Source organism: Camellia sinensis, chromosome 7 (assembly GCF_055761805.1).
Source record: "Camellia sinensis isolate YWXY chromosome 7, ASM5576180v1, whole genome shotgun sequence".
Taxonomy (NCBI): Eukaryota; Viridiplantae; Streptophyta; class Magnoliopsida; order Ericales; family Theaceae; genus Camellia; species Camellia sinensis.
Window position 1 is genome coordinate 1,602,089 of NC_138967.1, and position 27,450 is coordinate 1,629,538.

Below are 27,450 nucleotides of genomic sequence, written 5' to 3' on the forward strand. Positions count from 1 at the left end.
TCTCTATAATCAATTTATTTAATTTATTAAAAAATTAAAATAAAAATTAAATTTTTTTAATCTTTTGACTAAAATATGTATTTTTCAATAGGGGTGTACACGGTCTGAATTGGTTCAATTCAGAGAAAATTCAAGAATCGAACCGATCATAACGGTTCTGTGATTTTGAGAACTAGACTAGACCGTTACACTTGTAAAACACGACCAGAACCAAATTAAAAAAACGGTTCGATTTCGATTTGGTTTACGGTTTCAAAAATTTCTATTTACAAGAATAAATTGTTAATATTAGTAAAATAATTACTCAAACTAATTACATTTAACTCATGATAAAAACTAATAATATTAAGACATTACTTAATATTACATATCTATACCATCCTAATATCATTAAAATTATAAAAAACTAATTAATAAAAATAAAACTTAATATTTTATATATATATATATATTTTTTAAAATTCGTTTCGATTCAGTTCGAATCGAGATTTTTCATAAAATCTAGTAGCCGAACGGTTTTTATGATTCTCATATTTCTTAATTTGAAACTGAATCAATTTTTAATAGAACAAAATCAAACCGTATGATTCAATTTGATTCGATCCAAATTACCGATTTGAACGGATATTTAGGCAATCCTATTTTCCAAACTTGCCTTAAAAAAAAAAAAACCTACAAGCAGTAGAATGAACCAAACAGGCCATTTGAAGGACCGAAGTAGTCCAGTAAGCGGTGTATCGTACTCTGCGCTGGCTTAGACATTGGGGTCTGGATTTTTTCTGAGCTGTTCTGTTCTGTTCGTCTTTCTCTTTCTCACTCACCACCATTATTTCTCAGTTCAGCTTTTCCACACAGAGAGAGAATCTTAATTAATTGTAACGTTCACCGAGAATCCAGCGACGGCGTCGAGTGTAGCCTCTACGCGCCGCTGCATCAGAGAATCTTCACTACCGCATCCTCATCCACTTCATCTTCATCTTCATCTTCTTCTTCTAGGTATGGTATGGTTGAACGTTAATGATTTCTGATGTTGATTTTTCAATTTCTGCTTATTTTACCTTCCATTCTACCTTCATTTTCATTTTTGTTCATTTGCCTTGCATCACATTTCTACTCTCTCTCTCTCTCTCTCTCTCTGTTTTTATTTTATTTTATTTTATTTTCGGGTGTATAAACAATTGCAATGATCTATCGCATAATGATGAAATTTCAAAGAATACCCGCGAAAGTCGGCCAAGTCTAGAGATTTTATTTAATTTTTTTTGGGTATAAAAGGGTAATCTTTTGGCTTGATGTTGGTCCCTCCGAGCCAAATCCTGTCTCCTGTCCTGCCACACGTATCTAAATTCACACACATGTATCTATGTTTAATGTATGCGATTCATCTTCTTTTTTTAAAGAAATTCTTGTGCTTAATTTCATTGATTGTTTCCTCTGGTGGTTTCTGGGCATACATTTGCTACAAATTGATACTACCCTCTCTCTCTCTCTCTCTCACACACACACACACACACACACACACACACACTCACACACAATCACACACACACACACACTCACTCACACTCACACTCACACTCACACACAATCACACACACACACTCACTCACACTCACACTCACACTCACACTCACACACACACACACACACACACACACACACACTCACTCACACTCACACTCACACTCACACTCACACTCATTCATCTTCCTTGGTAATGTAATTGTTGTAAAGCAAAATTCTTTTTGGATTAGTCTTTTAAGTTGATGTCTATTTTTCTAACTACAGAACATCAAATTTATTGGAACAAATATATGTTGATTATTTCAGCATACCAAATCGGGTATGTATAATGTATGATATGGTATATTACTGGTGCCATCATTGATTTCGCCGATTTCAAAATTCCTTCATGCTATTTTTTGTTTTGTTTTTTTGTTGGGATCTCTGAGGACCTATTTGTGCTCAATTTTAATATAATTAATAAAGACCTTATATGTTAATTTATTATTTTCCATAAATCTTGGCACTGGTTGTTCAATAACGAAAATATTCATCATTGTTTTTCAAGCCAGCATGGATTGAAGCCAATCTTGCGCTTATCTTGTTCCATGACTTTTTCAAAGCTCAATCACCTAAGGCCAAAGTTACATATGTGGATTCTTTTAATTTGTTTGCAATTATAATGTGAGAAGCTTTGTTTGCTTACTTACATCTATGTTGATGTTCCCCATTCCAGGTGCCACGGATTTATGCATTTGGTGATATAACAAGCTGTTTACTCTTGGCATACCCTCCAAAGTCCATAATACAACTTTGGATATGCTTTTATACATGCTGCTTGTTTGTTTAATAGATCTGCATTCCCGGGAGTTTTAAAAGTTGGGTTGGGTGTTCCTTCAGTCCATCCTTAGGCTAATTTGATTATTTCTTTTGCAGACACAGAGACAGGTTGAGTCTATGCAGTTTGTGTTATTATATGAACTATTCATTTCAAGCTTTGCTGTCTTCTTCTTCTTCTTCTTCTTCTTCTTCTTCTTCTTCTTCTTCTTCTTCTTCCCCCATGTCAAAATGGTATGCATAATTGTTAGCCATTATTTGTCTTATGATGCAGTTGATTTGATGTATGTTATTTCTTACATTGTAGTGCGAGAGAATAGATTTTATGGACATCGGAAATTCACTGGAACCAGATAGTGGAGCTGGAACCATGCCAAAAATTGAGATTTTGGGTTTGGACTCACCATCAGAGCACATGCACTTGAGCCGTATGGGGGTATGGTGGCTATCGTTTGTAGATAATTAATTGCTCTACATTGTTTTTAAATATCTTATGGTAGTTATCTTTGGTCAGTGTTTTTTCTCTCTCCTTTATATTATGTTTTCCATTGTTTGCTACGAATAATGGATCATTGCAAAAGCTGTTCCATATTTTTCATGGAAACTCACGGCAGCTCAATAAACAGCTTCATTTGAAAAGTTTTGGTAGCAATGAAAACAATATTGGCAAATACACTGTCCCGAACCATGAATACTATACAGTATACCCTTTGTAATTTCATATAGCATACTCATACCACTTGGAAATTTTTATGAAAGATGCTGGACAAAAACAGAATGCTACAACAGGATTATCATGATTACACATTTTGAAGTGTTGACACTATTCTATGATATGCTGGACAAACATTGTAGGTCACTATATTGTTTAAAAAGAAAACTTACATGTAGTGCCTCTGGTGTTCCTCGAAGATGTCCATCTAGTTGCCCTCCTTTCATGTGGCAACCTTCATTGAACAATTCATTGGGCAATGAAAACTGTCCTTTTTTGTTTTTCTTTTTTTACCTTAAGAGCATTTATAATATCTTCGGCTGTTATTCACCCAAAAAAAGTATCTCCTGCTGCCATCTATGGAGAAAAATGCTGCCATAAATGTAGATGGTGACAATTTCACGTGTTTTGCATTTAAAGTCTGCTATTTAATTGACAGTTTATGTTGGTTGGATCAAGCCTTAAGATTTCAAGCCTTTTACAAACTGTCCTTGTTTTTCCTTTTTGACCTTAAAAGCATTTGTAGTATCTCCTGTTGCCATCCATAGAAAAAAAAATGCTAGCTATAAATGCAGATGAAGACCATTTCATGTGTTTTGCATTTAAAGTCTGCTATTTATTTGACATTTATGGCAGTAGGATCAAGCCTTAAGATTGCAGAATCTGGTGCGGCTAAGGAAAATAATACTAGACTTATGTTGGAGAAGATTTTTTTTTTTGTCTATGCTATGAAGTCATATAATTTCCTGTTTTCTCAAGAAATACTTGTATTTTAACCCCTTATATTGATATATTATAGTATTTTACACTGTTTAGGTTATAGATACATTAGATTGCACTTCTCTGGCAGAGATCCTTTCATTAATGTCCTGTAACATTGTATGGAATTGACAGGAGATAGAGCTTATTCTGTTTGTTACTTGTAAGTTGTCGCCTCTGTTATTAGAATCTTACGATTCGCGATTTGATTTGCAAATTTTGCAAAATCGATACGAATCTATGGGTGAATTTCTAGTGAATCACACGATTCACGATTCGATTCACTTTTTACGATTCATGCAATTTTTGAAATTATTGTGTCCGACATATTTTTGACTCTTTTTTTTCCTCCATCTTTTTAGTGAAAATGACATTATACAAATTCTAATAGTGTTTAATACCAAAATAACCAATATATATACATAATTTGTTGTTATTTTAGTGATCATGAAGTTTTTAATAGGATCTAATCAGATTCAGTCACACCTAACATATTTTTAACCTTTCTTTTGATTTTTTTTTCCCTTTAAAAAATCAGAATATATCTTCTAAAGATGTTTAAGATTAAAGTTACACTCTGAATTATCTATTGCTATTTTATTAAATTTAATATAATTAAATATTACATGTGTGATATCGATTATATTTATACCTTTTAAAATACTTTAGGCTTTAAAATAAAAGATTATAAATAATTCTTTCTTATTATTTGCTCACTGTTACTTAGAAAAGTATGTATGCTTGTTGTCCAAATATCAATATCGTTGTTAATTATTGTTATTTTGGAAATTGATAATTTGTCTATTTGGTTATTATCTTTGTTAAGAATGGTTGATAAAAAATATCTTTAAAAAAAAAAAGGTAAGATGGTATTTTACATAGGAACCTTTGTTAACTTCTTACCTATTAAAATATGTGATTATTATTCAAAATAACAGTTTTATTGATTTAAGTCTAAATATTTCATATTTGTCAGACATATTTAACATCTAAATGTGTAGATATATGTTTTTAAGTAATTTAGAAAAAGTGGCCGAATCTTTACGATACATGATTCGATTCGCGATTCAGTATGAGGCTATTTCGATTCACGATACGAATTCTGATTTGACAACTATGGTTGTCGCTATAAATTCAATGGGGGAAAACTTTTCCTTCTTTCTTTTTGTTTTTTCGCTTTTTCGTGGTGATCTAAATCTGGTTTCTTTACATTACCTTCTATGTCTAGGATTCTTATTGTATACCAAGGATTGTTTTTCTTTCACTAGGCTTCCTAACAAAATCAGGGTTCGGGTTAAGCACTCGGCACATTCATGCTTTTTCATACGCACTTTTCTACATTGATTCTGAGATTTGAATCTTAAAATTTGAGCATGGATCCTGTATAAATTCTTTTGGCATTCCCTTGTGTAGTAATGTATTTTTTTTTGTTTTTGTTTGTGTCACTTGATATGTGGATTGAGTTGTTTACCTTTCCTGGCAATTAGTTAGAAATTGGATGGTTAGTTTTACACAAGATAAATTCTTATTTTTGTTGCTTCTCTCTCGTGTCCCCCTTTTTTTTTTCTTTTCCTGTTGGGAAAATATCTATTCTAGGACAATGTTGCGAGCTCATCAAGTAGCAATATAAGATCGTCTTTAATAGGGATGGGATTCTCACCATCTCTTGTTGACAAAGTGATTGAAGAAAAGGGTATGTAGTGCACAATTGCAAACTTTAGAATTTTACTTTTCTCTGTTAAACTTCTTTTTTCATCAATAAAATGACTTTATCACCATCTTTAATGATATTGACCAGAAGACTTTCTTTTCAATCTAGGTGAAGACAATGTTGACTTGTTACTGGAGACGCTCTTTGCATATTCTGTGAGTGAATATTTCTGTGTAGTTTAATTTTGGCTTGTTTTTGTTGGCAAATATTTGTAAAATTGTCACTATGTTAATTAAGCTGAGGAAAGTATGAGTCAGATATCTCAAGATTAACTGTCTGTTATGTATTTATTCACTCATTTAATACTTATTCACTTTTAATCATTATTATTATTATTATACATCTGATTTACAAATGACCCAATCATTAATGCCTAGTAGCCCAATGGTTCACAGTAGTCTTGCATTTAGATGGATGCTTGTCAATGGTTGAAGCTACCTCCAGGCTTCATTTAATTCAGCAATTTGAGTGTTCATGCATATTTTGAACACATCTGGAGTTCTTTCTATTGCATACACATCCTTGTATTCAATTTGATTTTATATTTTGCTAAGTTATAGTACATGGGGAAGGAGTAAATCTGACATGGTAGAGTTGGGAGCAATAATAAGGGGTAATCTGTGCAACAACTTTGAAAAGCCCTAGCTTTTGAAAGGGTGATGGCACCTTATGTCTTTTATGAGTGATGGCAACTCATACTGTAGAAATTTAATGTATAAAGAGAAAAAGAGAATTGTATTATTGATTGACGTTTGTAATTGTTGAATTATTGAATGCTACAATGATTCCTATATATAGAAGAGTAGGTGGTAGTAGGTGGTAGATGGAGTAGGTAAAGTGGAGGTGGTAGGTGGAGTAGGTGAAGTGGAGGTGGTAGTGGTGTAGTGGGTTTAGTGGAGTAGGTGAGGTGTAGGTGAGGTGGTAGTGGTGTAGTGGGTTAGGTTTAGTGGAGTAGGTGAGGTGGTAGTGGTGTAGTGGGTTAGGTTTAGTGGAGTAGGTTTAAGTGGGTGAAGTAGGTGGAGAGTAGGTGGATTTTAACAGCCCCCCGCAAACTCAAGGGGGATAGGAACTAACCAACTTGAGTTTGGAGAGAGTAACAAAACAAGAAAATACATAAAAATAAAAGAGGATAAGAGACACTGTATGGTCGTGTCAGACCATTGGTGAAGACACTGGATGGTGGTGTCATAACGTTGTAGAGGACACTGTATGGGGGTGTCATAACCATGTAGAGGACACTGTATGGTGGTGTCATAACGGTGTAGATGACACTGGATGGCGGTGTCAGACCGATGTAGAAGACAGTTTATGGGGTCATGTCGGACCGTTGTAGCAGACACTGTGTGGTCGTGTCAGACCGATGTAGAAGACAGTTTATGGGGTCATGTCGGACCGATGTAGAAGACAGTTTACGGGGTCATGTCGGACCGTTGTAATAGATACTGTTGTGACAGTTGTTGTGACAGTTTACAGAGTCTTGCTGGACCCTTGTAGAAACTAACCGGAATCAATGTCGGGACAGTTTACAGAGTCTTGTCGGACCCTTTGAAGGAGCGAACCAGAATCAATGTCGGGACAGTTTACTGAGTCTTGTCGGACCCTTGAAGGAGCTAACCGGAATCAATGTCGGGACAGTTTACAGAGTCTTGTCGGACCCCTGAAAAGTCGCACCCTCAAAAGGTGTGCCCAATCTTTCAAAAAGGCGTGCCATCAAAAGGCGTGCCCAATCCATAAAAAGGCGTGCCATCAAAATGCGTGCCCAATCCATAAAAAGACGTGCCATCAAAAGGCGAGCCCAAGTCATAAAAAGATGTGCCGGACATGATGGCGAGGCACGTGAGTGCCTTGGCTGGCGCGCCCGTTTGTCGTCTGGCGTCAAGTGGCGCGCGATACGCGTGGCTGCCCCGTCTATTTAACCAAGGTTGATGCTGAGGCTGAGGCAGACAAAAAAACTTCTGAAAATCCTCTGAAAAAACTCTTCCTTTGCTGAGAGAGAAACTCTGTAATACTCTGTAACCAACCCGTCTCTGAAACACTCAGCAACATGGCCTCTTCTTCCCGTCCAGCGACCCAGAACATGGCCTCCTCTTGCTCACGCTCTTTCCAGAATTGAACGAGTCCACAAGAGAACTAACTGGTACGGTGGCCAGTGAACCTCAACCAAACACCTCTGGTTTTGCTCCGTTGAACTTTCCGATGCGGTCGGTGGAGCAAAAAATGGCGGTGCAAACTGATATTGAGGCCAATCAGTATACTCTGAAGTCATGTGTGGAAACCATGACTGCGGTCACAAACCTGTCGCACCGGCTGCAGAGCAGGACAAATGAGGTGCATCAGTTAAACTCCCAGCTGGCTCTGCTCCAACGCATGTATAAGGATGCGCGAGTAGAGATAAGTGTGCTAAAGACAGAAAACAAGGAGCTGAAGCGGAAGGCCACCGTGATGTTCCGATTTGGAGGTCCACCATATGCTGTAGTGGAGGAGCAGGGAGGAGGCAACTTGCTTGGTGGTCTAGGAAGCACGGAGGCAATACCCTCAAGGGCCGGCCAAGACGGAGGCAAGAAGAAGAGACCGGCGGCAGAGTAGAGAAGAAAAATCCCGCCTGTGGATGTGGTTGTTTGGGTTTGTTGTTGTTGTTGTTGTTGTTGTTTTTTTTTTTTTTTTTTTTTTTTTTTGGTGTAAAATTGTGATCAGGGCGAAATCCCGATAGAAATAAAATGAGTGTATTGTGCAAATCCGAATGGATTGAAGGTACAAGACTGAGCAGAAAAATTAGATGGAATGAATTTTTTTTTATTTTTTATTTTTTTATTTTTAATAATAAAAAATTGAGGTCCAAGGAAAAGTTGGGCTGTGGAAAGAAGAAAAAGAAAAAGTAGCACCCACGTGAGTTCCATCCAATTTTTTATATATATAAGATAAAAAAAAAAGGTTTGGACGGTGGAAAAATATTTTAAAATAGAAAAAATTATATAATATAGTTATCTCTTTGAAACTATATGCTGGTGTTGATCAAAAAAGTGGGCCAAATTACCAATACCGCCAATCTTGTAGACATCCTGAAGTGGGAGACGAAGAGGCTTGTCTGATGGCCTCTTGGGCTCTGTAATCATGTCGAGGGCATCAAGAAGGGTTGGGCCCTTGTACCATGTTACCGGTGTAGAAGACACTGTATGAGTGTGTATATAGACTGCCCAAAAGATATACATGGATATAGATATCGAGCTCTCAAAAGTCGTGCCCTATTTTGTGGCTTGGAATAGCAGGGGATTGAAACCAGACGCAAGGAAGGCCGGTGTCGCGACGGAGCTTTGGCAAAGGGACATCGACGTGCAAGCGGTGGTGGTCTCCGGCGACTGAACAGTAGTGCACTCAGAAAGGAAATTTCAAGGTATGTGTAGAAAAATTTTAGCAGATTAGGTTGAGGTCCGGCGGACGGCCAAGGCGAGGTTGCCGCCCGCCGGTGAAGCGAAAAATACTAAGTGCTTAACCTTGCTCTGATACCATGTAGAAATTTAATGTATAAAGAGAAAAAGAGAATTGTATTATTGATTGACGTTTGTAATTGTTGAATTATTGAATGCTACAATGATTCCTATATATAGAAGAGTAGGTGGTAGTAGGTGGTAGATGGAGTAGGTAAAGTGGAGGTGGTAGGTGGAGTAGGTGAAGTGGAGGTGGTAGTGGTGTAGTGGGTTTAGTGGAGTAGGTGAGGTGGTAGTGGTGTAGTGGGTTAGGTTTAGTGGAGTAGGTGAGGTGGTAGTGGTGTAGTGGGTTAGGTTTAGTGGAGTAGGTTTAAGTGGGTGAAGTAGGTGGAGAGTAGGTGGATTTTAACACATACGTACAGACATCTGTATAGGACTGCCATGATATAAAGTTCCATCACCCCTACAAAAGCCAGGCATTGGAGAGGTGGTGCTTGGATTGTGCCCTTTTGTTCTTGGCTCTATCATGTCAACTTTTCCCCTACCCCTTGTATCATAGCGTACTGAAAAAAAAGTCTTGATTTGTTACATTCTTATGTCCTGGATCATCACCTGATTTTGTGGCTTCCACAAGTTTTGACAACTACTTTATGATCTAATTGCAGTTAATTCCCGAATATGAGAACATTTTATAGTGATGATTCATTCTCAAATTACAATTGGTGACCATGGCATCTTCAATGAGAAAAATCATGTTTCTGTTTCATCCATGTATCAGCAGCACTTACTTTTTCATCAAATGGAATATAATGTGTGAAATGTGTACCCTGATGTCAGAACTCAGTGGTGCTGCTTAGTTGTTCTTAATTTTTTTCCAATCTTGGCTGTTGCATTTAGAATTTTCCTGCATTTTAGCTGAGTATTGTTAGTCTACTTTGCCAAAATCTTCATTTGTTTTCTGTCAGGTCATGATTGTAGAGTGGTAGTTGTTATTCAGTGTATTAATTACATTGATCCTGTGAGGAATCTGGTTTTGGAGTGCGGAGATAGAAGCAAAATACCTGTTGTTATGTTCTTGTATTTACCGTGGAAAATCTAAATAAACTAATGGTGCCTCCAGAAGTAATATGTTTCCATTACCTACATTCTCTTCAAGTGCATCAATTGTGCAATTCATTATGCTTTTCATGTTTTACAGCTGGAGATTGATTGACTAAAGATTCATGCTTTGGAATGCAACAGGCTCTTCAAAAATCACAATCTGAATCTTCAGATTCTCTCGATGGCTTATTTATTGGCAAGAAGGATGAAATAGTTGCAGATGGCCATCCAAAAGAGGTATTTGCTGTCACCTTGGTTGTGCAGCACACTTGAGTTTCTTTGGTATGTGCAGATGTGGAGATTTTATTCGACCAGTTTGGACAAGGCGAAGTGATTGATTTAATGATCGTATTTGCTACAGCTGGTTTCAATATATTAATCAGATTAGACTTTAGGAAATCCTAAAGTCTAACTCTTTTTTGGAGATTCTATATTCTACCTTGGTTCTAACTCTCTTTTGGTTTAATTCAAGTGTATAATGCTGGTTCCATTTACTAAATTTATTTATTTATTTATATTTGGTCATTCCACACAGAATAGTATGCTGCATAATATAGTGTTATGATGCTAGTCTTATTAGGTTAAATGTCTAAAACTTCAATTATTTCATTACATCAACTTGTTTCATGCAGCTTCATTTAGAAAAACCCTTTTGCTGCATAAGTTTTAGTTGACGCATTTGTTTATCAAGATTTTAAGGACTAAGGAGATGCCTCATAAATGGAGGAAAAGCACCATGGTACGTGTACATAAGAACAAAGATGATATTCAAATTTGTACTAAGTTTCCTGGCAATAAACTTGTAATTCATATAAGTAAACTTGGAAGAGTCTAAGTGAGTGATGATTAAGAAAGTAGATGAGTTGGGCTGGTTTGTAATTCAACCAGGGACAGTGAGGGCGGTGTTACAAAGTTGGGCTGGAGGAAGAGTTGGGAAAAGACTGAGAATATATTAGGGATTCTATGTATGTATTAGGGATTGAAATTAGTTGTATTTCCTTTTTCATTATGAGGTTAGATTGTTATATAAACCAATGTATTCTTATATTACCAAGACAATTGAATATATGAGTTTATTTAGAAATCTTACATGGTATCAGAGCCAAAAACCGTAGAAACTATTTCTCTCTCAGTCGTTAGTTGTGGGTGATCTTCTCTTCCAATCGTGATATTGAAACAAGTTCTTGACTTGTCTCTCTCTGGTTCTTGACATCATCACGGCATCAGTTCAATTGTTGATTCAATCCCTCAGTCGAAGTCGTGCCTCATCTTCACTGGTTGAAGTCGAGTGGTCTGGTCTTCCTAGGTCTATCGACTCTGGTTCATGATCATCAGAAGCTTCTCTCTCTCTCTCTCTTTGAATCACGATCGTGGTTCTATTGAACACTCTTTCTCCCTCTCTCTCTCTCTCTCTCTCTCTCTCTCTCTCTCTCTCTCTGGCTCTAGTTCACGCGATCGAAGAGCTGTTTGACTCTACCCTCTTGATCGACTTCTGTGTGCTGCCCTGTTTGTATCTCTCTCTCTCTCTCTGTTGGGAATTTTGATTCTCTTAATACTGTAACCTCTTATTTACAGTTGGCCCACTTGTTATTTGATTATTATACTTCAACTTGTTAATTTTTGGTTTATTACAATAAAGATACCAAAATCCAAGCCATCAGATGTAAACTCATTAGTGCCAATTATGCTTATTGGGCCAGTATTATGAAGAATTTCCTTATTGGTCAGAAAAAATGGGGCTATATTTCTAGTTTTATTTCTCGTCCATCGGACCCGAAAGTAGAAGGATATGTGACTTCTTGTGACACTTAGGATTGCGATAATGCCTAAGTTCTGACCTGGTTTCATAATTTTGTGGATGATTGTATTAGAATGATGTTTTCCAAATTCAGTACTGTCAAGGAGGTGTGGGACTATTTATTTGGTGTATCAATAGTCCATCTGTGCCAAGCTGTATGAGTTGGAAACAATGTGCTCGTCAGTAGGTTCAATTTATTCAGGACTTCTACATTGAGATGACAGGTCTTTGGGATCAGTTAGCTCTCATGGAACCATCTAACCTCAAGGCACTAGATGCTTATGTTGAGTTTTGGGAGCAGGGTCATTTAGGGCAGTTCTTAACAGCTCTCTCTTCTAGTACAAGGCTATCCGTGGTGGCATCCTTCATCGGTCTCCTCTTCCCTTTGTAGTTGCTGTTGTTCGTGAGCTCCTCTCTGAGGAAACCCATCTTAAGACGGTCAGTTAGACTCTGTCTTCTTGGCTCCTACTCAGACCTCGTCAGCTGCAGGCCATTGTGAAGCCTAAGAAGGGGTCATTAGCCTCTGATGAGTGTGCCTTTTGCCATCAGAAGGGCCATTGGAAGTACAACTGTCCCAAGAAGGGACGTTAGTCTACGCGGTCTTTTCAGCCACCTTAAACACAATTTCGAGGTCCTGCTCCAAGTACTTATCGGCCTCCTGCTACTTATACTGCAACTACTCCAGCTCTGATACTGACTCGGCTTCCTTAAGTGCCCAGATTGCATAGCTTCAGTATCTCTTGTCCACCTTCTAGCCATCTCTATCTGCTTCTGCTCTCACCTCTCTTCATTCAGGTTTGTTTAGGTCCTCTTCAGGTATCTTCTCTTCTATCTGACTTTTTGACTCAGGTGCCTCTCATCATATGACTCCTCACCTTTCTTTACTTCAAAACTGTATCCCCCTTCCCTCTCCTATTATTGTTAATACTACTAATGGGTCTAGTATGCCTATTCTATCTATTGGGTCTGTCTTACCCTCTGCTATGCCTGTTGTTACTATTCCCTCTGTTCTTTATGTTCTTCAGCTATCTGTCAGTTTATTATCTATTAGTCAACTTGATTCTTCTGGTTTTGATGTTATCTTTTCCTCTCCTGTCTGTTGTGTGCAGGATCGGGTGTCCAAGAAACAGATTGGGATTGACCGTAGAGTTTGAGATCTCTATGTGGTAGAAAGCTTGTATCTCCCTCTATCTACCTCTCCAGCTGCATTTTCCTCGTTTCAGTTAGATTCTTAGTCGAGTCAGTTTTATGGCATTCTTGCCTAGGTCATTTGTCTGTTGACTGTTTACGGTCTTTAGCTCAGTCAAGATTATTGGGTAAAGCTTTTCCTAGTCAAATTGATGAATGTTGGGGGTGTAAACTTGCCAAAATGTCAGCTTTACCATTTAATAAAAGTATTTATGTTTCTGTGTCTTCACTTTCTCTTGTGCATACTCCTGTTTCTCTTGAAAGGGAGTTTCGCTTACTATGTGTCTTTTGTTGATGATTGCACCCGTTATTTTTGAGTTTATCTTATGACTCATAAATCTGACTTCTACCAAATATATCATACCTTTCAGTCTATGATCACTACACAGTTTGGGGCTACCATTAAATTGTTATGATCTGACTTGGGTGGGGAATATTTTAAAACTGAGTTTTGTGAGTATTTAGCCAATTTGGGTACCATTCATCAAACCTCTTGCACTAATGCACCCACCCAAAATGGTTGCACTAAGCATAAACATCGTCATCTCTTTGAAACAGCTAGGTCTCTCCTTCTCTCTGCCTCTATTCCGACTCCTTTTTGGGATGAAGCAGTTCTCACTGCTGCTTTTCTTTCAAACCGTATGCTTACTCCCCTACTCTCTAGTCGTCTCCTTATGAGGCTTTATTCTCCTAACTTTCCAATTATTCCTTCTTGCGTGTTTTTAGATCTGTTTGTTTTGTCATTCTTCCTCATAAAGATAGGACCAAACTTAGTGTCCGGTTTGTTCTGTGTGTCTTTTTAGGCTACAGTCTTACTCACATAGGCTATTGCTGTTATAACCCTGTTTTTCGTCGCCTTTATGTCTCCAACCATGTTGCCTTTCTCAAACGTCTGTCTTACTTTCAGTTTTCCCCTATCACTGCTCCTGTTTCCAAAGAGGATTTGATTCACATTGATCTATTTCCTTCTGAGGTCCCTTCGGATGAGTACATCTCTACTGTTTCCCATAAGCTTGTTCCCTCTACCACCCCTCTTGCTGAGTCTTTTTCCATTGACCTATATGAGTTTGTTTCCTCTTCTCTTCCTCCTCGCTCCCCTGTGGCTCCATCTCCGTCTCCTCCTCCGTTGTTAGTCTATTCTCGTCGCCAGGCTTTCCCTCCACCGGTTATCTCTGCCCTTATTGCCTACTCTCCTGCCCCTGACGACTCTGATCTTGCCAATCGTAAGTATCCCCTTCGCATCCGTAAACAGGTAGACAAATTTGATTTTGCTAAAACGTATTACACCTTTTTGTCTGCTATGCACTCTTTTTCAGAACCCCAATCTTATAAGGAAGCCTGTTAAGATCCTAATTGGATTAGAGGTATGGAGGATGAGTTGTTTGTCTTGTAGAAGACTACTACTTGGGAGATGGTTCCTTTGTCTGCTAGTAAAAATCTGGTTGGTTGCAAATGGGTCTATAAAGTCAAGACTCATTCTAATGGTTCTCTCGTGTGCTACAAAGCTTGTCTGGTTGCAAAAGGTTTCTCACAGGAGTATGGTATTGATTATGAGGAAACATTTGCCCCTGTTGCTAAAATGACTACTGTCCGTACTTTGATCTCTGTCTCTGCTATTCGTTATTGGCCTCTTTATCAAATGGATATTAAGAATGCTTTTCTTAATGGCCATCTCACTGAGGATGTTTATATGCGTCCTCCCCCTGGCCTTCCTCATTTCTCTGGACAGGTTTGTCGTCTATAGCGTGCTTTGTATGGTTTGAAACAATCTCCTTGTGCTTGGTATGATCGTTTTCAGACAGCTGTTACTGAGCTTGGGTTTCATCCTAGTGCCCATGACTTCGCTTTGTTTCTCCTTTACACCTTTACTGGTTTTGTTGTCTTATTACTGTATGTAGATGATATGATCATCATTGGCTCTGACTGTTCTAATAACTCTAAGGCCAAGCATCTCTTCTTTCGCACTTTTGAAATGAAGGATATGGGCCCATTGAGGTATTTTATTGGTATTGAGGCTGCTTCTTCTCCCAAGGGCTATTTTTGGCCTCAGGCCAAGTATGCCAATGAGATTATTCATCGGGCCGGTCTTACTGACACTAAGCTTTCTGATACCCCCATTGAACTTAAGGTGAAGCTCAACACTACTGATGGTATTCCTTTGGCTACTTTATATCAAGATCTTGTGGGTTGCTTAGTCTATTTGACGGTTACTCGTCCTGATCTTGCCTATGCTGTTCATGTGGTTAGCTAGTTTGTTTATGCTCCTTGTTCTACACATTGGGCTACTTTGGATCAGATTCTTCGCTATCTTCGTGGTACTATCTTGCAGGGCTTACTATTGTCTTCTACTTCCTCTTTGGATTTGGTGGCCTATGCTGATTTTGATTGGACTGGTGATGTCACTGATCTCAAGTCCACGTTTGGTTTCTGTATTGTTTCTTGGCCATTGATCTCTTGGAAAAGTAAAAAACAAACTGTTATTACTCGCTCTACTGCCAAAGCTGAGTACTGTGCTATGACTCATGCTCCTGTTGAGATTGTTTGGTTTCGTTGTCTTCTATCTGATTTGGGTGTATCTCAGTCTTCTCCGACCTCTCTCTATTGCGACAACTGCAGTGCTATTTAGATTGCTCATAATACTGTCTTCCATGAGCGCATGAAGCATATTAAGATTGATTGTCACTTTATTCGACAACATCTGTAGTTTGGCTCTATTTCTCTTCCTTTCGTCTCTTCAGCTCTTCAACTTGTTAACTTCTTCTCCCAAGACTCACACCGCTGCTCAGTTTTAGTTTCTTCTTGGCAAACTCTCAGTGTTTTCTGCTAAAATACTTTGAGTTTGAGCGGGGGTGTGAGAATATATTAGGGATTTTATGTATATATGGTACTATGGTAGTATATATATTTTGTATATATTAGGGATTGAAATAAGTTGTATTTCCTTTTTCGTTCTAGGGTTAGACTATTATATAAACCAATGTATTCTTGTATTACCAAGACAATTGAATATATGAGTTTATTCAAAAATCTTATAGAGACGTTGGAAGGCATGGAAGCTTGCTGGCCATTGTTTGATGTGGCTGGTTTGGTTGGAGCGTAATAGGTGAGTTTTTTTGGGGGAGATGCATTCGGTGGCATGGTTGGAGCGGTGTTTGTTCATTGTGCTGCATAGCTGGATATCGTTTACAGTGGATCTTGATGTTTTGACTTTTGTTGACTTTGTAGAGTACTTGATTCAATAGCTGTTTTGTTTGCTCTTGTCTTGCTGTTTAGCGTTGTTTTTGTATATGTTTGCTGCTAGCTTTTAGGATTGGTTTTGTATTCTTTGCATCATCTTGATGCTTTTTCAATAAAGTTTGCTTATTTATCAAAAAAAAAAAAAAAAAAGGAAGAAAAAAAAGAAAGTAGATGACAAAAAACTTAAGTTTAGTTTATGTCTATGATGGAAACTATGATCATCTACTTGGGTGGTTGGAGAACTATAGGTAAAGAATACCTTTATATGATATTTATGGACTTTGAAAAAGCATGTGTTAGGGTTCCTCTACATGCAATATGGGAAGGGAAAAGATAAATTGGGAGTATCAAGTTATGTATGATGGAGTTCTAACTAGTGTTAGAAGAATATGGGAAGTGATGAGTAATTTTTTTTTATACCGAGAGTCCAGGTTTGAAGAGGATGTTTGGTGATGTTTGATTTTCATGGACGATATAGTTCTAACTGACAAAGCTAGTGAACAGATTTGTTCTACTTTTGATTAATTGAGAGGTCAAATGGAACGATTGCATTCAACTTAGCGAATGACTTGGATTTATGGGAGAAGAAAGATGCATGTAGTACATCCCAAGTGATTGGGATTAAAGGCTTTTTGCTGCTTTTATTAGCAGATACGTTTGAGTGGACTTTTTGTTGGTGGTTTTGGTTTCATAGTATCTAGTGGAGCCATTTACTTGAAATTAATGTCTATTTTGCAAAATTCTATGTGTGTTGAAACTTTTTCCCAGAAAAGAGTCAATATAGATTTGCTTTGTTAAATCTTTCTTGTGCTATCTTACAAGTCGCTATCTGGAAACAGAGAATGTTGTTTTCTTTGTCTTCCACCTCTCCTTTTTTAATAAAGTAAAATTTCAGAAGAGCACCCTAGGAGTTTGAAATGGAAATACACCTAGTACAAAATTAATCCAAAACTTAAAAAAAATGTTCTATGGTAAGATTCACTCTGTGTCCCAAAGAGAACAAACGAAAAATCTTGTTTCAACTTCTGAATAGACTGCTCTACATCCTCAAAACTATGGTGACTCTCTTTCCAAATACTTCACATTAGATAAAGACAACCGTTACTTGAGAGTGAAAGGCTAAGAGAAATTGGTTACAGAATTTGTGTGAAGGACTTGTACAATGATATTGAAAACAACACTTGATTGCAGCAAAATGAATCACAATCAAACTTTCGTTTTTATGATTTTTGTTTTTTTGTGTGTGTGTGTGTGTGTGGGGATGTGACATTGTTTGCATTGTACAGACTCAAAATTTACATTGGTTCACTTTCTGCATCTCACTGTCAGCATTTTCGTTTGAAGTTATAAACACTAGTAGCTGACCTGCTTCAGTATGTAACAGGTTCTTCACAAATCATATTGTGAATTGTCAGATTCACTTGATAGCTTGTTTGGTGATGACAAGGACACAAGCAGTTCCCCCAATTTTGCAGCACAAATATGTCCAAAAGAGGTACCTTTTGGGTTTTTGTTTGTGTGATAGTTGTGATTGTTTCCTTTGTATTCTGTACTGGGTTAATTTGGAATTGTCTATTTGACATTTTATAAATGAAATGGAGGTTAGCCACCGCCTCAAGGAGTCCCAACCACTTTCTTGAGCTCTCCACAATTATGCCCAAAAACTCAGGACATCCAGCTACCTAAAGGAACATATAAAGAGAGAAGTTATTTATATACACATACTTTGTATCAAGTTGCCCTAGTATTATTATCTATTAACACTAGATTGCCCATTTCATTAGGGGACAACAACTGTGGCGATAGTCTTTTTTGTTAAGCTTTTGGATTTTTTTCCGTCATCCGTGGTTTGGCTTAATCTTCAGTCTACTGCAGGAGCCTGATGTATTTGACGTAGATAATGATGACAGAAGAGCATCCTTGCTGATGATGAATTTCTCTTTGGATGAAGTCAATTTTGCAATGGATAAGCTTGGTATGTGAAAGTTTCTGAAATTTAAATTTTATTGTGGAATGCTTTCCTTCTAGCCTATCTTCCTCTGTATTGTATGGATTTAGCATTTGTTCTTTTCTATTTTACCATATAAACTTCCAAAAGTATATATAATAATTGATATGTGGAGATCTTGAAAAAGTCTTGCTTTTTTGATAAACTTTAGTGAGTATAAGCTTGAGACTTTCAAGTACAAAACTCCTACAGTGATATCAACATGCCAAGATTTTAGGATTTTTTGAGTCCAACACTGAGGGTTCAAATCGATAATTATAAATCTTATGCATGCACATACACAGAAAATTCCCTATGATGTGCTTATATTTTAGAAGTATTTTATTATTTTCAAATCAAGATTTCAATAGTATTCTTTATTTGCTGTTTCTGCTACACGTAAGACTGAATGCTCAATGTAGCTTTCTGTCTAGATGTATATTATGGCTCATTATTGTAACATGTATGAAAAGTTGTGTTCTTGAGTTTTCTAGCCTGATCCTGCATATTATCAGGTGAAGATGCTCCAATCAGCGAACTAGTGGACTTCATCTTTGCTGCTCAGATAGCTGAAAACCAAGTGCATGATAACCCAAATCATGGCAATGGAGAAAGGAACAAGGTCTTGATGATTCTTTCATTATGTATAATTTATATGTACATATATTATTTTGATTAGTTTTCATTATATTGTGATTGAGTTGGTTGCATTTTAAGGATGTCATACAACATGTTGTATGCAGGAGTTTAATTTAGCAATAATATTCTGTTATTGACCTTGGTGTTATAGGACACTTTTTATTTTTAATTTTTCCCTTGATTGTTTATTAGTTAGTATATGACAATGTTATCATTTAGGCTATGTATGTGTGTTTTTAGAGTGGTGGAGCCCCAATTTTATGTTTCTGGTTTGCTACATCACTTTTGCAATGGTTTTATTAGGCATACTTGGTGGTGTTAACATTTTGTATTTGCTAGGAGTGCGGATGGGAACAATTTACTTGAATCTTGTGAAGAAAGGAAATGAAAATTGGAATGATCTTTGACATATTATTCTCCAACTATATGGCATGGATACTTCTAGAAGGGAGTCATTACCGCATCGGATATCTATACTCCTCAGATATTTGTGGATACGTATATGATATCCATAATTTGAAATTAATTTTCTTTAATCTTAAAGAAATATGGGATACTTTTCTTTTCATATACCTTGGGTTGGGTCACATATCAGATCCATCTTGAAACTGAGATGTGGCATTTCTTGGGTAGCATTAGAGTGTAATTTTTAAGATAAATACAAGAATAATTTTCAATACTTTGCGTACTTCTTAGAGAAGAAGAATTAGGAAATAGTGAGATTATAGCATGTCAAATTTGATTTAGGTTTGTGTCAACACAAATAATATGACTTTGTTGTTTTTTTAACGTGAATACTATAAGCTTGAAATTGAAAATAATTTGTAGATAAAAAGACCTATAGTTTGTTATAAATATAACCAAACCAAACAAAGCCTTAAGCCCCATCAAATGGGGTCGGCTACATGAATCCTTCTTCTCCATGCGGCCCTATCAAAAGCCATTTCATTAGTCAAATTAAGTAGATTCATATCTCTATTTATAACGCTAGCCAATGTTAATTTAGGCCTACCTCGTCTTCTAACATTTCCATCTATCGTTACAGCATCGCATCTCTTCACTACTGTCTCTGCTGGTCTCCGTTGAATATGACCAAACTATCTTAATCGATTTTCTCTCAACTTATCTTCTATCAGTGCTGCTCCTACCCATTCCCGAATACACTCATTCCTAATTCTGTCTTGTCTAGTCTTACCACACATCCACCTTAGCATCCCCATCTCAGTCACACTCATCTTATCTACATGTTATTTCTTGGTTACCCAACACTCCGTCCCATACAACATAACTGGTTTAATAGCCGTTCTATAAAACTTACCTTTTAGTCTAGTAGGTATTCGTTTATCGCACAATACCCCAGACGCATTTCTCCATTTACACCATCCCGTCTTAATCCTATGGGCCATATCTGCATCAATCTCTCCCGTTGTTGTGATAATCGACCCTAAATAACGAAAATGTTCACTTTTAGGCAGTTCTTGGTTCTTAATCTTTATTTCTCCTCTGCTTTCATTATTACTGTTACTAAATTTACACTCCATGTACTCTGTCTTAGTTCTGCTTATCCGGAATCCTTTAGATTCAAGAGCTGTTCTCCAAATCTCCAACTTTGTGTTAACTCCTTCTCTAGTCTCATCCACTAGCACAATATCGTCTGCAAAAAGCATACACCATGGCACGTTATCCTGAATATTTCTAGTCAACTCCTCCATAACTAAAGCAAAAAGATAAGTACTTAAGGTAGATCCTTGGTGTAACCCTACAGTGATAGGAAATTCATTTGTCTCTCCAGTTGGCGATCTAATAGTGGTCACCACCCCTTCATACATGTCCTTAATCACGTCAATGTAACCTTTTGTCACCTTTTTCTTCTCTAGCACCCACCATATTATATCCCGGGACACTCTATCATATATTTTCTCAAGGTCGATAAACACCATATGAATGTCTCTTTTCTTTTCTTTATACTTTTTTATTACTCTCCTTAAAAGATAGATCGCTTCCATTGTTGACCTACCAGGCATAAACCCAAATTGATTCTCTGACACCTCTGTTATTTCTCGCAATCGGCGTTCCATCACCCTCTCTCACACTTTCATTATATGACACATTAGCTTGATTCCTCCATAATTGTTGCAATTCTGGATGTTACCTTTATTCTTATAGATTGGCACTAAAATACTCTTTCTCCATGCATCTGGCATGTTCCTAGTCAACAAAATTTTGTTAAACAACCTAGTCAACCAAGCAACTCCTTTTTTACCCAAACACTTCCAAGCTGCAATAGGGATATCATCGGGTCCTAAAGCCTTATTGGATTTCATTTTCTTAAGTGCAATCTCCACTTCAAAATTCCTAATCCTGCGATAGAACCTATAGTCTTGGTTTATCGTATTATTGGCTATTTCTTCCCCTATTGCCGTATCTCCATGTTCCTCATTTAATAGTTTCTCAAAATAATTCTTCCATCTTTCCTTAATCTCTTCATCCTTCACCAATACCTTAGAATCCTAACTCTTGATGCACTTTACTTGATTAAAATCTCTTGTTTTTCTCTCCCGTATCTTAGCAAGTTTGTATACCCTCTTCTCTCCCTCTTTACTATCTAATCTAGTGTATAGGTCATCATAAGCTTTCAACTTAGTCTCTCTCACTACTTTCTTGACCTCCTTATTAGCCAATCTATAGCTCTTAAGGTTTTCCTCAGTTCTATCATTCTGTCACTTTTTAAAGTACTCTTTTTTTGCCTCAACTACCGCTTGAACCTCTTCCCTCCACCACCAAGTTTTCCCAGAGTTGGGTCCCGTTCCTTTCGACTCTCCAAACACTTCCCTTGAGATTCTCCTCATACAATTGGCCATCGAGTTCCACATAGTGTTAGCAACACCTTCTAAGTCCCAAGTATCTTCCCTATCCATTCGATTCTTAAATGTTTCTAGTTTATCCCCTTTTAGGTCCCACCATCTCGTCCTACGACGCCCACCATCCTTCCTAGCTTGGTATTGTCTTCTAAAACATAAATCTAGTACCAAAATCCTATGTTGAGAGACTAGGCTCTCTCCAGGAATCACCTTACAATCATTGCATTTTAGGCGGTCCACTTTTCTTACTAAGAAGTAATCTATTTGGTTCTTAACTAATCCACTCTTAAAGGTTATCAAATGCTCCTCCTTCTTCTTATACATATAGTATTGGCCACCACCAGGTCAGAAGCCAACACAAAATCTAAGATACTCTTTCCAGCCTCATTTTTGTCACCAAAACCGTATCCACCATGCACCCTTTCGTAGCCTAGTTTATCTATGCCCACATGGTCATTAAAATCTCCACCTATAATCAGGTTCTCTCTTACGGGTATCTCCTGTAAGATCTCATCCATTTGCTCCAAAAAATCCCTCTTAGTCTGATCATCTAATCCTATTTGAGAGGCGTAAGCGCTAATAATGTTCACTATATTTCCTCCAATAACTAGTTTAACTAGCATAATCCTATCTCCTTTCCTAGTGACCGCCACCACACTTTCCACAAGACCCTTGGCAATTATGATTCTTACCCCATTCCTGCATCTATCCTTATCACTATAATAAAGTTTAAAACCAGTATCCTCAATTTACCTAGCTTTCTCTCCTGTCCACTTAGTTTCTTGTATGCAAGCTATATTAACTCTCCTCTTAATCATAACATCTACCAAATCCATCGTCTTACTAGTTAAGGTTCCTATGTTCCAAGTGGCTACCCTAAACCTATAGTCATGGACTATCTTCTTTACCACACTTTCCACAAGACCCTTGGCAATTATGATTCTTACCCCATTCCTGCATCTATCCTTATCACTATAATAAAGTTTAAAACCAGTATCCTCAATTTACCTAGCTTTCTCTCCTGTCCACTTAGTTTCTTGTATGCAAGCTATACTAACTCTCCTCTTAATCATAACATCTACCAAATCCATCGTCTTACTAGTTAAGGTTCCTATGTTCCAAGTGGCTACCCTAAACCTATAGTCATGGACTATCTTCTTTACCCACGCTCGCCCAGAAAAACGCGGAAACCTTTACCCATTTTTCACCGCACCCAGGCATCGATGCGGCGCCCCTTGCTCACTTTTCGAAACACCCGGAGGTAGGCGCAACGCGTCACTTGAGGGGAACGACCTAGCATTTAAACGATTCAAAGTAGGATTCATTTTTATAAGGGATCCGAGCGGCTTTTTTTACATGTTGGCTGTCGGCTACCTAACACACAACCCTCCTCCTTAACCCGGGCTTGGGACCGGCGGAGTTGTTAACAACCCCGGCGGAGTTAGTTTGTTATAAATATGTTTTTTAAAAAATATTTATTATTTTATATGCATCATGATATTACATGTACATATATATATGGTCGTATCCTTGATGTATCTGTATCTTACTTTCTTTAAGGAAAAAAAAATCATTGTATCTATGTATTTGTAGCATATTGTATTCGTATCCCGTATACTTATCCATCTTTCATAGACTATCGAATTGGCTAAGGGGTTATATGAACATAGGCTCATTATTATTCTCTAAAGATAAGGTAATTAACTCCAAATCTAGGTATTACGCTGTTGCTTATGAATGTAGAGAATGATTAGATCGGAACAGTAGTACATACAGTACAGGAAGGTGGATGGCCATGCTTATAACTGCCTGATGTCAATTGTCAAGTTTAGCAAGCTTATTAGGGGGGGGGGGGGGGGAAGTTTAGCAAGCTTATTTTCTGATTGTGCAATTAATTTCTTTCCATGTTTTCATAGATTAATTAACTTATTTCCGCATTCAATATCATATGGCCCATGGTTACTAATCCAACTAAAATTCACAGGAAAGTACTACTGAATCCTTGTTTGGGACTATGGATAAGACACTTCGTTTGCTTGAACTGGGGTTCTCTGAAAATCAAATTTCTGCAGCTATTGAGAAGTATGGTGGGTAATATTACCTTAATATTACATATAGATCAATGCCTCAACTGCCTCACATTTTATTTACTTATTCTTTGGTATAGGAAACAAAGCAATTTATGTTCATTTGAAATTTCTTTTTCTTTGTCTCCTCGTCTTTTGCTTCTTATGCCTTTTATTTTCTTGTCCTTATATTCGTTTTTGTTGCAGTTTGGAACCTACCTAAACTTATTTATCATGAAGATTATGTCCTAATTACAATTGGTTTTAAATGTATTTCACAATGGCCTCTGATTTGTATTCAGTGGCACAATAAGTTTTGTGGCTGTGGTTCTGTACATTTTTATTCTTTTTTGGTTGTCATAATTTTATGCTGAATTAATTGGCCTTGTAAATGATTATATTCTTCATGTATGTGGTTTACCCAATTGTTATTCTTTTGTTCTTTATTTTACTGTATTTTTATTTCAATATTACTATCAACTGATCATAATCTCCTTATTTTTTGCTATAACTGACTGGGAACATTATTGACAAGTAGTAGAAAATGATGTAACCTATGTCACACATGATGTGACACCATTATACCCTCCTCGACTAAGATTTACTAACAACTATAGAACGATCTTGAATTGATAGGCCACTGTTGTCCCTTTGGTTATTGTTGTTGCATTGGTGAAAATGCATAGATTGTTGAAAAATTGCAGTTCATGAGTTTATAGGTTTTCTCATATCTTAGGAGAGACTATATCTCTCGGAATGTCTACTCTGTAGGTATTGGATGTCATATTATCTTCAGGTTGTAGATGATTTCAGTTTGCTGCCAACTTTCTAGTTATTAGTCATCTGCTGTTTTTCAGGTACAGAAGTTCCTATTACTGAGCTTGCTGATGCAATTTGTGCTGATGAAGTTGGTGATACTTGCTCTGCAGCAAACAAGGTTCTTGTCCTTCTGTTTTGCTAATATTTTCATTTTTTTCCTCACATAAACCATACTGCTATTCAATTTCTATATTCCTAATGGCCTATTAATGAATTTACAATGTTCAAAACCATTAATAAACATTTTGACTGTCCACAAGTTGACATAGCAGATTTTGCAACTCTAGGCTAGCTTCATTGATGTTTATGCTTAGGTTTTTTTCACTTTCTATTGAAGCTCTATTTGAGCTAAGTGGCTACATTGAACTTTTCAAGATTAATATTATTTTATATTGATCTTTTTTAGAAGTTCTTTATTTCCAGGCGGTCTTGTTGGCTTCGTATGAGAAGTTTGTCTGATATTTTATATATTGTGTTACATGGATTCTTCTATTTCCCCAAAAGTACTCTTGTCCACCAGATATGACAAGGGTAAGGGTGCGTGACATGTGTCCGATACCCATACTCAATTTAGACACTTGGATCCTCTAATATATATATATATATATTATGATGTTTGAAGAAGAACAAACTCACATTTGGTAGTGAAGAAATATTTCTAATCTCTCACATGGATGAGATATAGAAATTCATATTTTCCTTGAATTCTATTAATTTGAAGTACATTTCTGTATAATTTACTTCTTATTTAAGAATATTATACAGTATGTAATCTATATAAATATCTATGATGAGTCACTGCGCCCATATATAACTTTTGGATCCATATCTCTATATCCTAAGATTTAGGTTTATGAAGACATGACACTTGGACCCACACCCACACCCACACCCAGCCCAATACTCGTACTGGAGTCCATGTAACATAGGAGGCAATGTTCTATTGCATGCTTGGTTTTTGTTGTTGCTTACTATGCTATATGTTATGGACAGACATGCTCTTATTGTTCTCTCTATCAGTTGGTTTAGTAAGAGTGGAACTTTGTTTTGCTTCCTTTTGCAGCGTCTCTTGACTTCTTTCAATAGGAATAGGTCTTGGACTAGCGGGATGGAAGATGGTCCAAGTAACCATTCTTTCGATCCATTCACTGTAAAAACCGAGGAATTTTGTTTAGATGCTGGTTCTCAATTTAGTGATATTGATTTAGAGAAGTATAAAGGGAAAAGGCCAAAAGAAGAATATATTGATGAGTTAAGCAGTTTGAAAAGGCCAAAACAGGAGTACAATGATGACTTGAGCAATTATCTTGGCCCAACATGTGCAGAACCAAGAAAAGGGGTTCAGATCCCTGTACACCGCAGAGAGGTCCATCGTAAGGCAAGGCGATTGGATGGTTTTGAAATGCTTGAATCGTCCAAACCCAAGTCGTGCAAGAGTGTTGATAAAATGGTAGCTAAACCTCCATATTTCTTTTATGGAAACGTTATGAATCTATCTCACGATTCTTGGATGAAAATATCACAGTTCTTGTATGCAACGGAGCCCGAGTATGTAGATACTCAGTTCTTCTCAGCCTTGAGTAGGAAGGAAGGCTACATACACAATCTTCCTCCTGGTAATAGGTTTCATATTCTTCCAAAGCCACCAACGACCATCCAAGAAGTAATTCCACACGCAAAGAGATGGTGGCCATCATGGGACACAAGGAAGCAGTTGAGTTGCATCAGTACTGAAACTACAGGGATTTCACAATTATGCGATCACCTCGGGAAAATAGTAGCCACTTCTAAAGGGCTGCTCTCGGTAGAACAGCAGCGAGACATCCTCCATCAGTGCAAGACATCAAACCTAGTTTGGGTTGGCCGTAATAAACTGGCCCCGATAGAGCCAGAATATATAGAGAAAATTCTGGGCTACCCGATAAACCATACTCGTGTTGCCGAGCTTAGCCTACAGGAAAGACTTCAATTGCTCAAACACTGCTTCCAAACGGATACGTTGGGGTACCATTTGTCGGTGTTGAAATCTTTGTTCCCTGGAGGACTAAGTGTGCTATCGATTTACAGTGGATTTGGTGGTGCAGAAATTACTTTGCACCGCCTTGGTATTTACTTAAAAGGTGTCGTCTCTGTAGAGCCTAGTGAAATGAAGCAGAAGATTCTCAAGAAGTGGTGGCAGAGTGCTGGACAAATGGGGGAGTTGGTGCAGATTGAGAACATCCAGAAGCTAACGAGTAGCAAGGTTGAGAGCTTGGTTCAGAAGTTTGGTGGCTTCGATTTGATCATTTGTCAGAACCCGTACAATTACTCTTCGAAGAAACCTACAATGGCTGTGGACAGTGGTGGCCATGGTGGTTTAGATTTCTCGTTGTTTTATGAGTTTGTTCGTGTTTTGCAGCGTGTAAGGAGTGCAATGGAGAGAAACATGTGACTTTTCTGCTCTCCGGTATCTCAGTTTGTTGATGATCGTAGAGAACTTTCATTCCAGAACTTTACCAGTATGAACATTTTATTTTAATTTTTCCTATTTATAGCGAACTGATCACAACCAATTTCCTGGTGATCGAGCCTGTTGATTAAAATCTCCAGTTGTATTGTTGTTTGATTCTTTTGCTTATATGAAGCCATTTTCTTGAAATTGATCACTGATGTGTTGCGGTGTGTGATGATAATGGTGTGCCTGAAGAAAGTATAGCTAAGAGTCAGCAAGTTGGTGAGGTTTGAAGAATCAGCTTGGCCTTCAGTACCAACACAAAACAAACTAACATCTGAAACAAATGTTGATGGTGCATAGCACCGTGCTGGTT

At 37.4% G+C, this 27,450-nt stretch overlaps 1 protein-coding gene across 4 annotated transcripts; it reads left to right on the forward strand.

Moving 5' to 3' along the window:
- The first annotated feature begins 687 nt into the window (after positions 1-687).
- On the forward strand, positions 688-27,281 carry LOC114313578 (putative inactive DNA (cytosine-5)-methyltransferase DRM3). Of its 4 annotated transcripts, XM_082877298.1 has the most exons (13): positions 738-996; positions 1,789-1,843; positions 2,240-2,451; positions 2,648-2,776; positions 5,408-5,504; positions 5,631-5,677; positions 10,190-10,285; positions 17,656-17,766; positions 18,147-18,246; positions 18,774-18,880; positions 23,743-23,845; positions 24,682-24,761; positions 25,707-27,281. In XM_082877298.1, the coding sequence occupies exons 4-13, from the start codon at positions 2,666-2,668 to the stop codon at positions 27,072-27,074; spliced, it is 2,220 nt and encodes a 739-aa protein (XP_082733424.1). In that variant the 5' UTR covers positions 738-996; positions 1,789-1,843; positions 2,240-2,451; positions 2,648-2,665; the 3' UTR covers positions 27,075-27,281. The 4 variants fall into 4 exon arrangements, with proteins under 4 accessions (XP_028115752.2, XP_028115750.2, XP_082733424.1 ...); XM_028259949.2 differs by lacking the exon at positions 1,789-1,843 and having other exon boundaries at positions 689-996; XM_028259951.2 differs by lacking the exons at positions 1,789-1,843; positions 2,240-2,451 and having other exon boundaries at positions 688-996.
- Positions 27,282-27,450: the final 169 nt, after the last annotated feature.

What these genes read in the sequence shown, in the direction of transcription:
- LOC114313578 (XM_028259951.2), top strand. Translation starts at nt 2,666, where the DNA reads ATGGACATCGGAAATTCACTGGAACCAGATAGTGGAGCTGGAACCATG. An exon ending in TGCACTTGAGCCGTATGGGG is followed by an intron (nt 2,777 to 5,407) that starts GTATGGTGGCTA and finishes TATCTATTCTAG; the next exon opens with GACAATGTTGCGAGCTCATC. An exon ending in CAAAGTGATTGAAGAAAAGG is followed by an intron (nt 5,505 to 5,630) that starts GTATGTAGTGCA and finishes TTTTCAATCTAG; the next exon opens with GTGAAGACAATGTTGACTTG.